The following is a 15,354-nucleotide window of genomic DNA, read 5'->3' as shown; positions in this document are numbered from 1 at the left end:
GGCATGAGCCACCGCGCCTGGTGGCTTGCATGTTTTCTTAAAAAGCTACAGAAATTTTCAAATATCTTCTTTCAGATAATAGTTAGTGGAGTGGCAAGTACATCACAAGATATGCATACTTACGCTGCCTGCACATTTTTGGCTGCAAGTATGAAAGAAGGGAAGCAAGGAATTCAGAGAAATCAAGAGTCTGTTCAGCTTGGAGCAATTGAGGCCTGTGTGATGTGGCTACTAGAAAATGAATTCATCCAGAGTACAGAAGCCAGTGATGGACCAGAAGGTAAGTGTGACTTCTCAGTTGTAATTTACTCACTTTTTCATCTTTAGTGAAAGTATATGACTGCTCAGTGAATGGAAATTGTCTTTTCATGTAGTATAAAAGGAACTTGATTTTTTGAGCAGCGTATCAACTCATTTTTAGTAAATCAGTATTGTATTTAGCAACTTCAGACCATTATTATAGAGCCTGCTCATACATTTTCATGCACTGGATAAGGTACTATTTGTAAAATTTATCAGCCGGGAGGGTTAGCATGGAATACAGAAAGATAGTATTTTGTTTTATTTTATTTTGAATGTTTGTTCCTCTGTTTCCTCACCCTAACCCTAAACCAGGAAAGGTGTATCATCCAACACATCTTGGTTCGGCTACTCTTTCTTCTTCACTTTCTCCAGCCGATACTTTAGATATTTTTGCTGACCTGCAAAGAGCAATGAAGGGCTTTGTTTTAGAGAATGATCTTCATATTCTCTATCTGGTAAGTTCTGTTTTAATGATTATGTTTGTGAAAATAGGGAGAAAAAAATAGATATATAATCCTGAACATCAAAGATACCCTAACAGAACATCTCGTCTGTTTTCCATGCCTAGGTTAGTACTGGTGGGAATAGAGAAGAGGTAAGAAGAGAATTGTTTTAAAGTAATAATCTAAATGTTCTAGTTACCTTTAAATTTATTTTCTCCAACCTCCTTTCAAAAAAGATTTGAGTTGTTTTATAAAAAATATATATTTTTACAATGTATAAAAGAACAGCAAAGAAAAATGGGATATCAGAAAATTAAAGATAAGATGATGATGTAAAACTCAAGCAAAGGTCAATACACAAACATGCATGCCATTAAGTCATGTCCAATGCTGTTGTCAACTTTGATTCTGGGTTTTCTAGCAACCAAAAGAAAGAGGAAAGCTTGATTAGTGTTAATATTCATAAGATAAAAAACAAAACAAGTTTAGGAAAAACATTGCATTTCCCTGCCTAAGAGAAATTTAGTCCTAAAAGGATACTTTGGAACTTAACATTGTTGATAAAAATCTCTATAATAAATGCAATAAGGAATTTTAAAAGTTTGTTTACATTAGACAATGCTCTGTGAATATTATTTTGTATAACAAAGATATTAATAAGAATTGGGTAGTGTTGGCCGGGCACGGTGGCTCACGCTTGTAATCCCAGCACTTTGGGAGGCCGAGGCGGGTGGATCACGAGGTCAGGAGATCGAGACCACGGTGAAACCCCGTCTCTACTAAAAATACAAAAAATTAGCCGGGCGTGGTGGCGGGTGCCTGTAGTCCCAGCTACTCGGAGAGGCTGAGGCAGGAGAATGGCGTGAACCCGGGAGGCGGAGCTTGCAGTGAGCCGAGATTGCGCCACTGCACTCCAGCCTGGGCGACAGAGCGAGACTCCGTCTCAAAAAAAAAAAAAGAGAATTGGGTAGTGTTTGAAGTCATATTCTCTGGCAAGAACCTGATCAGAAATAATTAATTTTGTCAGGTAAGAGCAGATGCATGCATTTTGATAAGCAAGTGATAGGGGGAGGTGAGTAAAATTGAAATTCTCATTAGAATGAAGGGGGCTTATCAGGAAATGTGTTTCAATAAAAAAACACTATGTAGTGAGCAGATGGGAAATGTCTAGACAGTGCCAATTTTCTTTTATTACAAACTCACATAATACATGGGTGATAATAGGCTCAAAGGTCTGTGCCCAAGAATGTGGCTAGGAGGAATCTCAAAGCAGGTTTCACCGGTCATTTATCATGGCCTTAAAAATAAGTCTCATTTATTATACAGTGGCTAAGATTGTGGGCTCTATGGTCAGACTGCCTTAGTTCAACTTTTGGCCTCATCACTTAGTAATCGTACAACCTTGGGTAAGTACTTAACCTCTCTTAAGATTCCATTTCCTCATTTGTAAAATGGAGATAATAATACCCACCTCAGGGCTGATAGTCTTTGATGAATGTTTGGTATCTGAATAAATATTTAATAACATCTATTATTTCTAGTAAATTCTCCCATAAACATTATGTAAGTCATTTGCCAAATTACCTAACTACTCCTACTCCTGTTCCCTCTCTAAAGCATGAAGACTGTTGGCAGTGTTGGTATGCTGAATGCTTGTGGTTAGTGTGGTCTTGTGTACTTCTCTCACCATTCGAGTTGTATGCCCTTCAAGAGTTAGTTGTGTTCCCAAACTTCTTCATGTCAGTTTGCTTCTGAGAAAATTAGGCTGAGGCAGAAGGATCACCTAAGGCCAGAAATTTGAGACCAGCATGGGCAACAGAGCAAGAATCTGTCGCTACCAAAAAAAAAAAAAAAAAAAAATTATTAGTTGTGTGTGGTGGTGCATGCCAGTAATCCCAGCTACTTGGAAGGCTGAGACAGAATAATTACTTGAGCCCAGGAGTTCTAGGTTATAGTGAGCTACGATCGTGCCACCATGCTCCAGCCTTGGTGACAGCAAGAGACCTCGTCTCTTAAAAACAAACAAAAAAATATAAGTGAGATAACTGAAAGCTCTGAGAAAAAGTTACAGGAATTTATACAGGGAAGAAACTAAAAGGACACTGCTCAAAGTTTATTTTACAATTATCTTTAATTTTTATTTATTTATTTTTTCGAGTAGAGTCTCACTCTGTTGCCCAGGCTGGAGTGCAGTGGCACAGTCTTGGCTCATTGCAACCTCTGCCTCCCAGGTTCAAGCAATTCTTGTGACTTAGCCTCCTGAGTAGCTGGGACTACAGGTGCATGCAACCACACCTGGCTAATTTTTGTATTTTTAGTAGAGACAGGGTTTTACCATGTTGGCCAGGCTGGTCTTAAAGTCCTGACCTCAAGTGATCCACCCTCCTCGGCCTCCCAAAATGCTGGGATTACAGGTGTGAGCCATCGCACCCGGCCAACGATTATCTTTAATATCTAACTTCACATTGCAAAACAGAAACTGGATTTCTTAGACAATGTATTGTGGTTATGGTTTAAGAAAGCTATGGTAAATTCTAATCAACAGACTCATGCTCAAAAGGCCTTGACCCCTAGCTCAAAGCATTGGCAATTAAAATACATTTATGTTTTAAGTTAGACAAAACATTTAGTGTTTGCATGTACTATTTTGTATTTTGAATATCTAAAACATGTCTGTGATTCAAAAGTCAGAACTATATAAACAGGAATAGAGTCAGAGAAGTCTGACTACTATATCCATCCCTTCCATGCCTTTTCCACCCACCTTTCATAGATGACTGTTTTCATTCATTTTTAATGTATCTCTTCTCTTTTTTAATTTTACAGAAATTATCAGACATACCTATCCTTCACCTTTTTTATACAGAGGGTAGCATGCTGTATACATTATACCTTTTTTTTTTCTTAGCAGTGTATCTTGCAAATCACTTCATATCAATTCATTTTTTATTCTTTTTTATAACTCTATAATTCTGTTGTGTAGGTGGATGTACCATTGTTTATTCTATCAGTTCCCTATTGATGGACATTTGGATCATTTTCAATATTTTGTTGTGGCAAATTATGCTGCAGTAAATAACGTGGTACACACAGTGTTTAATTTTTATGGAGGTGTATCTTTAGGAAAGACTTCCGGAAGTGAAATGTAAAACCATAAGTGATTTTGGTTTTGCAAAGTTGACCTTTGTAGAGTTTGTATCATTTTCCTGTTTTACCAGTGATATATTAGAATAGTTGTTTTTTCACAGCTTCACAAGTAGAGAGTATATGGTCAAACTTTTGTATTTTTGAGTGTAGTTTTAGTTTACATTTTTTTACATTATGAGTAAATTTGAACATTTTCCCCATTTATATAAAATGTCCAGAATGACAGTCTATAGAAACAAAAAGTACATTTAGTGCATTAGTAGTTACCCAGGGCTGGGGGAATGTGAGGAGGTTGGATGAAAATGGGGAGTGATTGCTAATGGGTACAGGGCTCCCCACCTCCCTCCCCAGTGAATTGTCCATGTCTTTTGCTCATTGTTCTGTTGTGTGTGTGTTTTTTTATTTTTGTTTTTGTTTTGCTTTGTTTTTAGTTTTAAAGGTTTTTTTTATATATTAGGGAGATTGTTCTGTTGTGTGTGTGTTTTTTTATTTTTGTTTTGTTTTGTTTTTAGTTTTAAAGGTTTTTTTATATATTAGGGAGATTGGTGCTTTGTGGTATAAGTAGAAGGATTTTCCTATTGGTTTTTCACTTGTCTTTTGACTTTGCTTATTGTATGTTTTGTCTAGTAGTTGAATTTATGAACTTTTGAATTAGTGAGAAATTTTTTTTGCTCTGAGATTATTAAGGAATTCACCCACATTTTCTTCAAGTAATTGTATAGTTGTGATCCCCCTATTTTTTTTTTTTTTTTTTTTTTTTAGATGGAGTTTCGCTCTCGTCGCCCAGGCTGGAGTGCAATGGTGCAATCTCGGCTCACTGCAACCTCCGCCTCCTGGGTTCAAGCGATTCTCCTGCCTCAGCCTCCTGAGTAGCTGGGATTACAGACATGCGCCATCACGCCTGGCTAATTTTGTATTTTTTTTTTTTTTTTTTTTTTAGTAGAGATGGGGTTTCTCCATGTTGGTCAGGCTGGTCTTGAACTTCCAACCTCAGGTGATCCACCTGCCTTGGCCTCCCAAAGTGCTGGGATTACAGGCATGAGCCACTGTGCTTGGCCTGCCCCTATTTTGAGCTCTGCTTCATTTGGAGTGTATTCTAGTACATGGTTCTTCAGTTTCATGTTTTTTTCATAATGGCTATCTGTAATCTCAGCATCATTTATTAAAAAATTCATTTACACAATGACTCAAGATGGCAACTTTTATCTTCTGTATTTCCATTTGTATTTGGGCACATTTCTAATTCCATTTGTCGTTGTGTATATTCCTGTTTCACTTGTTAGTTTGACAAAAGACCAGTTTGACTGATTTTTGTGCCAGTGCCTCTGTTTTAATTAAAACAAGTACAATAATTAAAAAAAAAAAAAAAAAAAAAACAAAACTTTCTGGTGGGGCAAGTTTCCCTTCATTGCTCTGCTTTTTCAGTGTTCATAGCTATTCTTTTTGGCTTACTGTATTAGTCTATTCTCACATTGCTATAAAGAAATTATGGAGACTGGGATATTTATAAGGAAAAGAGGTTTAATTGGCTCATGATTCTGCAGGCTGTACAGGAAGCACAGTGGCTTCTGCTTCTGGGGAGGCCTCAGAAAGCTTCCAATCATGACAGAAAGTGAAGGGGAAGCAGGCACATCTTATACGGCCAGAGCAAGAGGAAGAGTGTGAGAGAGAGGTGGGAGGTGCCACTCACTTTTAAACAACCAGATCTCACGAAAACTCACTATTGCAACGACAGCACCAAGGGGGGTGGTGTTAAACCATAGCAAACGGTCTTCATGATCCAATCACCTGCCACCAGGCGCTATCTCCAGCATTGGAGATTATATTTCAACATGAAATTCGGTGGGGACACATATCTATACTATATAAATCTACACTTGGGCCCCTAAATCTCATGACCTTCTTACATTCCAAAATACAATCATCCCTTCCCAACAGTCCCCCGAAGTCTTAACTCATTGCATCATTAACTCAAAAGTCCAAAGTCTCATCTGAGAGAAGGCTAGTGCTTTCCACCGATGAGCCTGTGAAATAAAAAAAACTAAGTTAGTTACTCCCAAGATGCAACGGGGTTACAGGCATTGGATAAATACTTCCATTCCAAAAGGGAGTATCTGACTTGGTTAGGTTGTATAATCCTTTTTATGTTGCTGGATTTGGTTTGCTAGTATTTTATTGCTAGTGTTTTATTTGGTTTGCTAGTATTTTTGTCATAAGATAGATTGACCTATAGTTCTGTTTTCTCGTGGTGTCTTTGTGTGGTTTTGGAGTAATACTAACTGCACAGTATGAGTTAGGATACATTTCTTCCTCTTCTGTTTTTTTGAAGAATTTGTTAAAGATTGCTATTAATTGTTATTTAAATGTTTAGTAGATTTCACCAGTCAAGCCACCTGGGCCTGGGCTTTACTTTGGAGTAAGTGTTTTGATGATGAATTTAATCTTTTTTCTTTTTATAACTATTCAGAGTTTCGATTTTTTCTTCAGTTGGTTTTGGTAGTTTGTGTATTTCCAGAAAATAGTCCACGTAGATTATCTAATTTGTTGGCATTTAGTTGTTCATAGTATTCTCTTATAATCCTTTTTATTTATGTAAGGATGGTGGGGGTGGTTCCTCTTTCATTCCTGATTTTAGTAATTTGAATCTTCCTGCATCATTTCTTGATCAGTCCAGCTAAATATTTTTCAATTTTGTTTTCATTCTTTCTTTCAGCGGATCATCTGAGGTCAGGAATTCGAGACCAGCCTGGCCAACATGGTGAAACCCTGTCTGTACTAAAAATACAAAATTACAAAATACAAAAATTAGCTGGGCGTGGTGGCACTCGCCTGTAATCCCAGCTACTCAGAAGGCTGAGGCAGAAGAATCACTTGAACCTGGGAGGCAGAGGTTGCAGTGAGCCGAGATTGCGCCACTGCACTCCAGCCTGGGTGACAGAGTGAGACTCCATCTCAAAAAAATTTTTTTCTATACTGAACTTACAGTTTATTTTGTGATTATTCCCTAAACAATACAGTATATCAGCTATTTACATAGTATTTATGTGGTATTAGGTTTTTTTTTTTTTTTTTTTTTTTTTTGAGACGGAGTCTTGCTTTGTCACCCAGGCTGGAGTGCAGTGGCGCGATCTCGGCTCACTGCAAGCTCCGCCTCCTGGGTTCACGCCATTCTCCTGCCTCAGCCTCTCCGAGTAGCTGGGACTACAGGCGCCCGCCACCACGCCCGGCTAATTTTTTGTATTTTTAGTAGAGACGGGGTTTCACTGTGTTAGCCAGGATGGTCTCGATCTCCTGACCTCGTGATCCGCCCGCCTCGGCCTCCCAAAGTGCTGGGATTACAAGAGTGAGCCACCGCGCCCGGCGGTATTAGGTATTATAATTACGCTAGATGATTACTCTGTATATGGCAAGATGTGCATAGGTTTTTTTTTTTTTTTTTTCCTTCGTTTTCTGTTTAATTTTGATTGTCAGGAAAAGAAATTATGTTTGATAGAGTATTGTTCTTTTTCCAGGCCAGTTAGAGAATATTGTCAGTAACTTAGTTTTTTAGTTGTGTAGAAAATGAGTTATGGCACATTTTACTTATTTCCCAAAGTCTTATGATAAATTTTCTTTGCACACAAAACAAACATTTTCTAAAAATACATACAAACAAAAAGATGCATATCAAACATATTAGGAAGGTTGCACATGGGAAGATGGGGAATAGAAATGGGGGGTAGGAATTAAAGAAAATAAATGAGAGAGGGACTTTGTATGGATCAATGATAATAACTCAATCCTCTATTTGACAAAGAAGAAGGAGAAGGAAGAGGAAGAAAAAGAAAGTGGGACAAAGGATCAGAAAGGGAGGAAAATAGAAAAAGGTAGAGTATGACTCCAGAGTAGACCTGTTTTGTTGTTGCTGGGTTGGTTGGTTGGTCTGTCTGTTATATTTTTCATATGTTTTGCCATGTTGGCCAGGCTGGTCTCGAACTCCTAGCCTCAAGTGATCAACCCTCCTCGGCCTCCCAGAGTGCTGGGACTACAGGCGTGAGCCACCACATCCAGCCCCCACATTGCGTCTGGCCTCCGTGGTAGACCTCCCAGACGGGGCGGCCAGGCAGAGGCGCTCCTCACTTCCCAGATGGGGCGGCCAGGCAGAGGCGCTCCTCACTTCCCAGACGGGGCGGCCAGGCAGAGGTGCTCCTCACTTCCCAGACGGGGCGGCCGGGGTGCATAGGTTATATACAGACACTATCATTTTATATCAGAGACTTGAGCATCCACAGATTTTGTTATCTGCAGGAGGTCCTGGAACCAATCCCCCATAGATAACAAGAGACAACTATACATTTTGCTATGGTTTGGTGGAGTTCTATAGATGTCTCTTAGGTCTAATTGACTTAGAGTGTTATTTTAGTCTTCTATTTCGTTTTGATTTTCTTAGTAGTTCTATTCATTGTTGAAAGTTGGGTATTGAAGTTTTCAACTACAGTCGGTATTCTCAGGGAATTTGTTCCCCTGTGCCTCTTTTACTGCTCTTTTTTGAATGAAGGGAATATTTTCTAGTATAGTTATTATTGCTTAAGGACAATGATACATTCTGAGAATTGCATCTTTAGGCAATTTCATTGTTGTGTGAATATTACAGAGTGTGGTTACACAAATTTAGATGGTATAGCCTGCTACACACCTAGGATATATGGTATAACCTTACTGCTTCTAGGCTACAAACTTGTTTGGCATGTTACTCTACTGAATACTGTAGGCAGTTGTAATACAATGGTAAGTATTTGTGTGTCTAGACATTTCTAAACATAGAAAAGGTAATGCAACACGCTAGATGTTTGATGACTATGATGTCACTAGGCAATATTAATTTTTCAGCTCCATTATAATCTTATGGGACTACTGTCATATATGCAGTTTGTCATTGACCAAAATGTCATTATGCAGCACAAAACACTATGACATTTTAATTTTGTACATTTTTCTCTATATTTTTTGCCATTTTTTTTTTTTAGTGGTTACTCAAGGGATTATCAGGTACAGCTTAAAATTTATACTAACTTAATTGTAGTGAAATAAAGAAGTATTCTTAAATAACTATTTTGATTCCTTTTTTGTGCCATTGTTATACTTATTACGTCATTATGTGTTGCAAACCTAACAGTAAGTTGTTATACTTAGTATTTTATGTAATTTAATGTTTTTAGAGAAGCTGAGAGAAGAAAGGAGAGCAAATATATGTTTACAGAGTTTTCTTCATTAACATTCTTATTTATGATTGTGGTTTTTTCTTCATTTATTTCTATGGATTTGGGACACCATCTCTTGTCATTTCCTTAGTCCAGTACAGCTTTGCTTCTGCCTGCCTCCTGTGGGCTGATACTGTCAAATATATTGTGAGTTTTATATGTTATGGGCCCAACAATACAATTATATGCGTATTGGCAGGTTGTAGTGGCTCATGCCTGTAATCTCAGCACTTTGGTAGGCTGAGGCAGGTGGACCACTTGAGGTCAGGAGTTTGAGACCAGCCTGGTTATCATGGTGAGGCCCCATCTTTACTAAATATACAAAAATGAGCTGGGTGTGGTGGTGCATACCTGTAATTCTAGCTACTCAGGAGACTGAGGCACAAGAATCACTTGAACCTGGGAGGCAGAGGTTGCAGTGAGCTGAGATTGTGTCCAGCCTGGGCAACTGAGTGAGACCCTGTCTCAAACAAACAAACAAACCCAATATAGTACAATTATATGCATATTGTTTTATAAGTTGCCTTTTAAATCAGTCAGGAGAAGAAAAGAGAAGTATGTAATGATACTTTTTTTTTTTACATTTACAAATACTTTATTTATGTAAGAGTTTAATCTGATATTTATGATTTCAATATTTAAAAATTTTTTTATTATTATTATACTTTAAGTTTTAGGGTACATGTGCACAATGTGCAGGTTTGTTACATATGTATCCATGTGCCATATTGGTGTACTGCACCCATTAACTTGTCATTTAGCATTAGGTGTATCTCCTAATGCTGTCCCTCCCCCCTCCCCCACCCTACAACAGTCCCCAGAGTGTGATGTTCCCCTTCCTGTGTCCATGTGTTCTCGTTGTTCAATTCCCACCTATGAGTGAGAACATGCGGTGTTTGGTTTTTTGTCCTTGCGATAGTTTACTGAGAATGATGGTTTCCAGTTTCATCCATGTCCCTACAAAGAACATGAACTCATCATTTTTTATGGCTGCATAGTATTTCATGGTATATATGTGCCACATTTTCTTAATCCAGTCTATAGTTGTTGGACATTGGGTTGGTTCCAAGTCTTTGCTATTGTGAGTAGTGCCGCAATAAACATACGTGTGCATGTGTCTTTATAGCAGCATGATTTATAGTCCTTTGGGTATATACCCAGTAATGGGATGGCTGGGTCAAATGGTATTTCTAGTTCTAGATCCCTGAGGAATCGCCACACTGACTTCCACAATGGTTGAACTAATTTACAGTCCCACCAACAGTATAAAATATGTACCCACATAATTTCCTTTGTTGACTCTCTTTTTTTGTTTGGAATTGAAATATGGTTTTGCGTGAGTTTCTTTCAACCTGAAGAGCTTTCTTTAGTATTTCTTTGTTTCTTTTTTTTCTTTTTTTTTTTTTTTTTTGGAGACAGTCTCATTCTGTTGCCCAGGTTGGAGTGCAGTGGTGCAGTCTCTGCTCACTGCAACCTGCATCTCCCGGGTTCAAGCAATTCTCATGCCTCAGCCTCCCAAGTCCCTGGGATTACAGGCATGCGCCACTACTCCTGGCTAAAATTTTTTTTGTATTTTTAGTAGAGACAGGTTTTCACCATGTTGTTGACCAGGGTAGTCTCGAACTCCTGACCTCAAGTGATCCAACCCCCACCCCCCACCCCCCCAGCCTGAGCTGCTGCACCTGGCTAGCATTTCTTATAAAATGGATTTGCTAGCAAAATTTTCTCAGGTTTTGTTTGTCTGGAAATGTTTGTGTTATTTTTATTTTTGAAAAATAACTCTCCTTTATATAATATTCTTAGTTGAGGCTGGGCGTGGTAGCTCATGCCTGTAATCCCAGCACTTTGGGAGGCTGAGGCAGGTGGATGGCTTGAGCCCAGAAGTTTGAGACCAGCACCATGGTGAAACTCCGTCTTTACCAGAAAAATACAAAATTAGCCAGGTGTGGTGGTATGCATCTGTAGTCCCAGCTACCTGGGAGGCTGAGGTGGGAGGATGGCTTCCGCCCAGGAGATGGAGGTTGCAGTGAGCTGAGATTGTGCTACCGCTCTCCAGCCAGGGTGACAGAGCCAGACCCTGTTTCAAAAGAAAAAACAATGTTTAGTTGACAGATTTTTTTTTCTTTGAGCAGTTTGAATATGTCATCTCACTGCATTTTTTGGCTTTCTTGTTTCTGGTGAGAAGTTAGCTTTTAATCTTATCAGGTTTCTCTTACATATGATGATTTTTTCTTGCTGTTTTCAAGATTTTTTTTCTTCAGTTTTTTGTTTTTTTTTTTTTTTTTGAGACGGAGTCTCGCTCTGTCGCCCAGGCTGGAGTGCAGTGGCGCAATCTCAGCTCACTGCAATCTCCGCCTCCCGGGTTCACGCCATTCTCCTGCCTCAGCCTCTCCGAGTAGCTGGGACTACAGGCGCCCGCCACCACGCCCGGCTAATTTTTTTGTATTTTCAGTAGAGACGGGGTTTCACCGTGGTCTGGATCTCCTGACCTCGTGATCTGCCCACCTCGGCCTCCCAAAGTGCTGGGATTACAAGCGTGAGCCACCGCGCCCGGCCTTTTTCTTCAGTTTTAATGTTTTGACTGTGAGGCGTCTTTGTGTGGATGTCTTTGTATGTATCCTGCTTGGAGTCCACTGAGTTTCTTGGATATGTAGGTTAATGTCCATCAAATTTGGAATACTTTTAGCCATAATTTCTTCAGATGATTTTCCTTTTCCTTTCTGTCTTCTCCTGGAACTCATGCATATGTTGGTACAGTTAATGTTTCCCATATTCCTTTAATGCTCTGTTCATTTTTTCTGCTTTCTCCTCTCCCTCTTTCAGATTGCATAGTCTGTATTAAGCTATTCATGTTTGCTGATTCTTTCTTATGCCAGCTTGGATATACTGTTGATCTCTCTAGTAAATTATCCATTTTAGGTCCAGGTTTTGTGGCTCAAGCCTTTAATCCTAGCACTTTGGAAGGCCAAGGCCAAGGCAGGAGTGTTATTTGAGTTCAAGACCAACCTGGGCAACATAATAAACCCCATTTTAGTTACTGCACTTTTTTTTTTTTTTTTTTTTGAGACAGGTTCTTGCTCTGTTGCCCAAACAAGAGTACAGTGGCACAATTACGGCTCACTGCAGCCTTGACCTTCTGGGCTCAAGCAGTCTTCCCACCTCAGCCTACCAAGTAGCTGGGACCACAGGCATGTGCCATCATCCCTGGCTAATTTTTGTATTTTTTTGTAGAGACAGTGTTTCACCATGTTGCCCATGCTGATCTCGAACTCCTGAGCTCAAGTGGTCCTCCCCTCTCAGCCTCCCAAAGTGCTGGGTTTATAGGCATGAGCCACTATGCCTGGCCAGTTATTGTACTTTTAACTCCAGAATTTTCATTTGGTTCTTTTAAAAATAATTTTCTCTTTATTGTATTCTCTACTTAATGAGACATTGGCATCATGCCTTTTACTTCAAGCATGGTTTTTGTTTTTGTTTTTACCGTATTTATAATATTTGCTTTGAAGTCTTATTTCAATAGCTGGACCCTCTCAAAGGTATTTCTTTTTATTACTTTTGCCTGCTTTTCCCCCTGTGTTTGAGACATACTTTCCTATTTCTTATATGTTTCATAATTTTTGTTGAATCTTGACATTTTGGGTAATATATCAACTCTGAATATTGATTCTTCCCTTATCTCCTCTATGTTATTGATTCTTTCTTGACAATTACTCAGAATACTTAAGATTGTACCTACAGTTAGAATATTGATATTAGAAGTGTCTATAATTAAAAACTTAGGTTCTGGCCAGGCGCAGTGGCTGATGCCTGTAATCCCAGCATTTTGAGAGTCTGAGGCAGGAGAATTGCTTGAGGCCAGGAGTCTGAGACCAACCTGGGCAACAGAATAAAACCCAGTTTCACCAAAAAAATTAAAAAATTAGGCAGACGTGGTGGCGCTCACCTTGTAGCCCCAGCTACTTGGGAGGCTGAGGTGGGAGGATTGCTTGAGCACAGGAGGTTGAAGCTGCCGTGAACTGGATCCCAGCCTGGATGATAGAACGAGACCTTGTCTCAAAAAAAAAAAAAAAAAGACTTGGGTTCTATAAAATCCAGTTTGTATGCTTAGTGATCTCTTTCCATTTGTCCTGGCAGTGCATTGTTTGTGAATAAATGATGTTTCCATATGAATGAGGTATTATCACAGTTAGACATTTTTGTAAATCCTGAGGCCTTTGTCTTGTTATTTTAAGTAATTTTATTTTATTGTAATTTTTTTTGAGATGGAGTCTTGCTCTGATGCCCAGGCTGGAGTGCAGTGGCACAGTCATAGCTTACTGCAGCCTCAAACTCCTGGGCTCAAGCGATCCTCCTGCCTTGGCCTCCTACAGCATTGGGATTACAGGCATGAACCACCACAGCCGGCCATTTTATTTATTTTATTTTATTTCATTTTTTTAAAGACAGAGTCTCACCTGGTCAGTTGAGCTAGAGCGCAGTGGCACAGTCATAGCTCACTGTGGCCTCAAACTTTTGGGTTCAAGCGATCTGTCCATCTCAGCCTTCTGAGTAGCTAAGACTACAGGGGCATACCATCATGCCTGGCCTTTGTCTTTAATATGAAGGTTGTGTATAATGGTTTTTTGTAATATAATAGTTTTAGTTAATGAATAATACTTCTTCCTTTTAGGTTACACCTATGTTTGAGGATTGGACTACTATTGATTGGTATCGATTTTTCTGTTTATGGGAGAAGTTGCCAACTTCAATGAAAAGGGTGGCAGAGCTAGTGGGAGTTGAAGAGGGGTTCTTGGCCCGTTGTGTGAAAGGAAAAGTAGTAGCCAGAACTGAGAGACAGCATCGACAAATGGCCATCCATAAAAGGTAAACGTCAAGGTCTCTGGGCTCTCCGGTATTTAACACAGTGTCTTGCATGTAGTAGATGCCCAGTTTATTGCAGTCACTTTCATTGTCAATAAAATCAAAATTTTGGCAGAGTATAAGATTTTTCAGTTTTCTTTTTTTTCTTTTCTTTTTCTTTTTTAATTTTGAAATGGAGTTTTGTTCTTGTTGCCCAGGCTGGAGTGCAATAGCACAATCTCGGCTCACCGCAACCTCTGCCTCCCAGGTTCAAGCGATTCTGCTGCCTCAGCCCCCTGAGTAGCTGGGATTACAGGCATGTGCCACCACGCCTGGCTCATTTTATATTTTTAGTAGAGATGGGGTTTCTCCATGTTGGTCAGGCTGGTCTCAAACTCCTGACCTCAGGTGATCCGCCAACCTCCGCCTCCCAAAATGCTGGGATTACAGGTGTGAGCCACCACGCCTGGCAAGTTTTCTGTATTTACTAAATTTATTGGTATTTTAGTTTCTTTCTGCAGCTCACAGTTTAGCAGCCATTATATGTAAAGATCTTATCTTTTAAAGTAGAATATTTAATTACCTCTCTTTTGTAAAAAAGGTGTTGATCAGAAGAACCACCAACTTACTGTGACTTCACCTGGGGTTATGCTTTATATCATGCTTAAAAGTGATTAATTACCAATAGAGAAGAAGAGCTAATTAAAAGATTCAGGTGGAAAAATTGGTACAGGCTGTTAGCTTCTTTGAAATATAATGAAATTGGCTGGGTGCAGTGGCTCACGCCTGTAATCCCAGCACTTTGGGAGGCCAAAGTAGGCGGATCACTTGAGGTCAGGAGTTCGAGACCAGGCTGGCCAATGTGGTAAAACCCTGTCTCTACTAAAAATAGAAAAAGCCATTTGTGGTGGTGCGCACCTGTAATCCCAGCTACTTGGGAGGCTGAGGTGGGGGAATTGCCTGAACCCAGGAGATGGAGGTTGCAGTGAGCCAAGATTGCGCCACTGCACTCCAGCCTGGGCAACAGAGTGAGACTCTGTCTCAAAAAAAAAAGAAATATAATGAAATGATTTTTCTTAAAAAGTCTCTAGTATATTATTTTTAATATGGTTAAGTATAAATTTTATAAGGATTTATATACTTGGATTACTTTTGCCACCATTGCCTTTCAAATCAAAATTGGATGCTATATTTATATTGTCATTTTATTGGAGTAATGATATACATGTAGCTGTACATCAAGTTATCTTTTAAATTTTTGTGTCATCACGTTTCTTGAACCAAGTCTCATTTCTTGTTAGCAGCAGTTTTGAATATGGGCAACTTTTTGTTATACAGACATTAGTTCTTTACTGTAGTACTAATGCATGTCAAAACTTGCT

The 15,354-nt window shown here is 39.2% G+C and overlaps 1 protein-coding gene across 8 annotated transcripts in view; it reads left to right on the top strand.

Moving 5' to 3' along the window:
- The window catches only part of POLQ (DNA polymerase theta), a 125,764-nt gene that overhangs the window by 43,707 nt on the left and 66,703 nt on the right, over window positions 1-15,354 (top strand). For 7 of the 8 annotated variants that reach the window (XR_010118469.1, XM_055260420.2, XM_055260419.2 and 4 more), the window contains 3 exons: window positions 76-280; window positions 616-758; window positions 13,803-13,996. Coding sequence is in view for 7 of the 8 variants with exons in the window: in XM_055260420.2 (XP_055116395.2) it covers window positions 76-280; window positions 616-758; window positions 13,803-13,996 (542 nt within the window). In the remaining variant the exon portion in view is untranslated. The remainder of the gene's footprint in view (window positions 1-75; window positions 281-615; window positions 759-13,802; window positions 13,997-15,354) is intronic. The other variant, XM_063630142.1, reaches the window with a different exon arrangement.

Source organism: Symphalangus syndactylus, chromosome 21 (assembly GCF_028878055.3).
Source record: "Symphalangus syndactylus isolate Jambi chromosome 21, NHGRI_mSymSyn1-v2.1_pri, whole genome shotgun sequence".
Classification (NCBI taxonomy): Eukaryota; Metazoa; Chordata; class Mammalia; order Primates; family Hylobatidae; genus Symphalangus; species Symphalangus syndactylus.
Note: the sequence above shows the minus strand (reverse complement) of the source record. Positions and strands in the feature narration are given on the sequence as shown.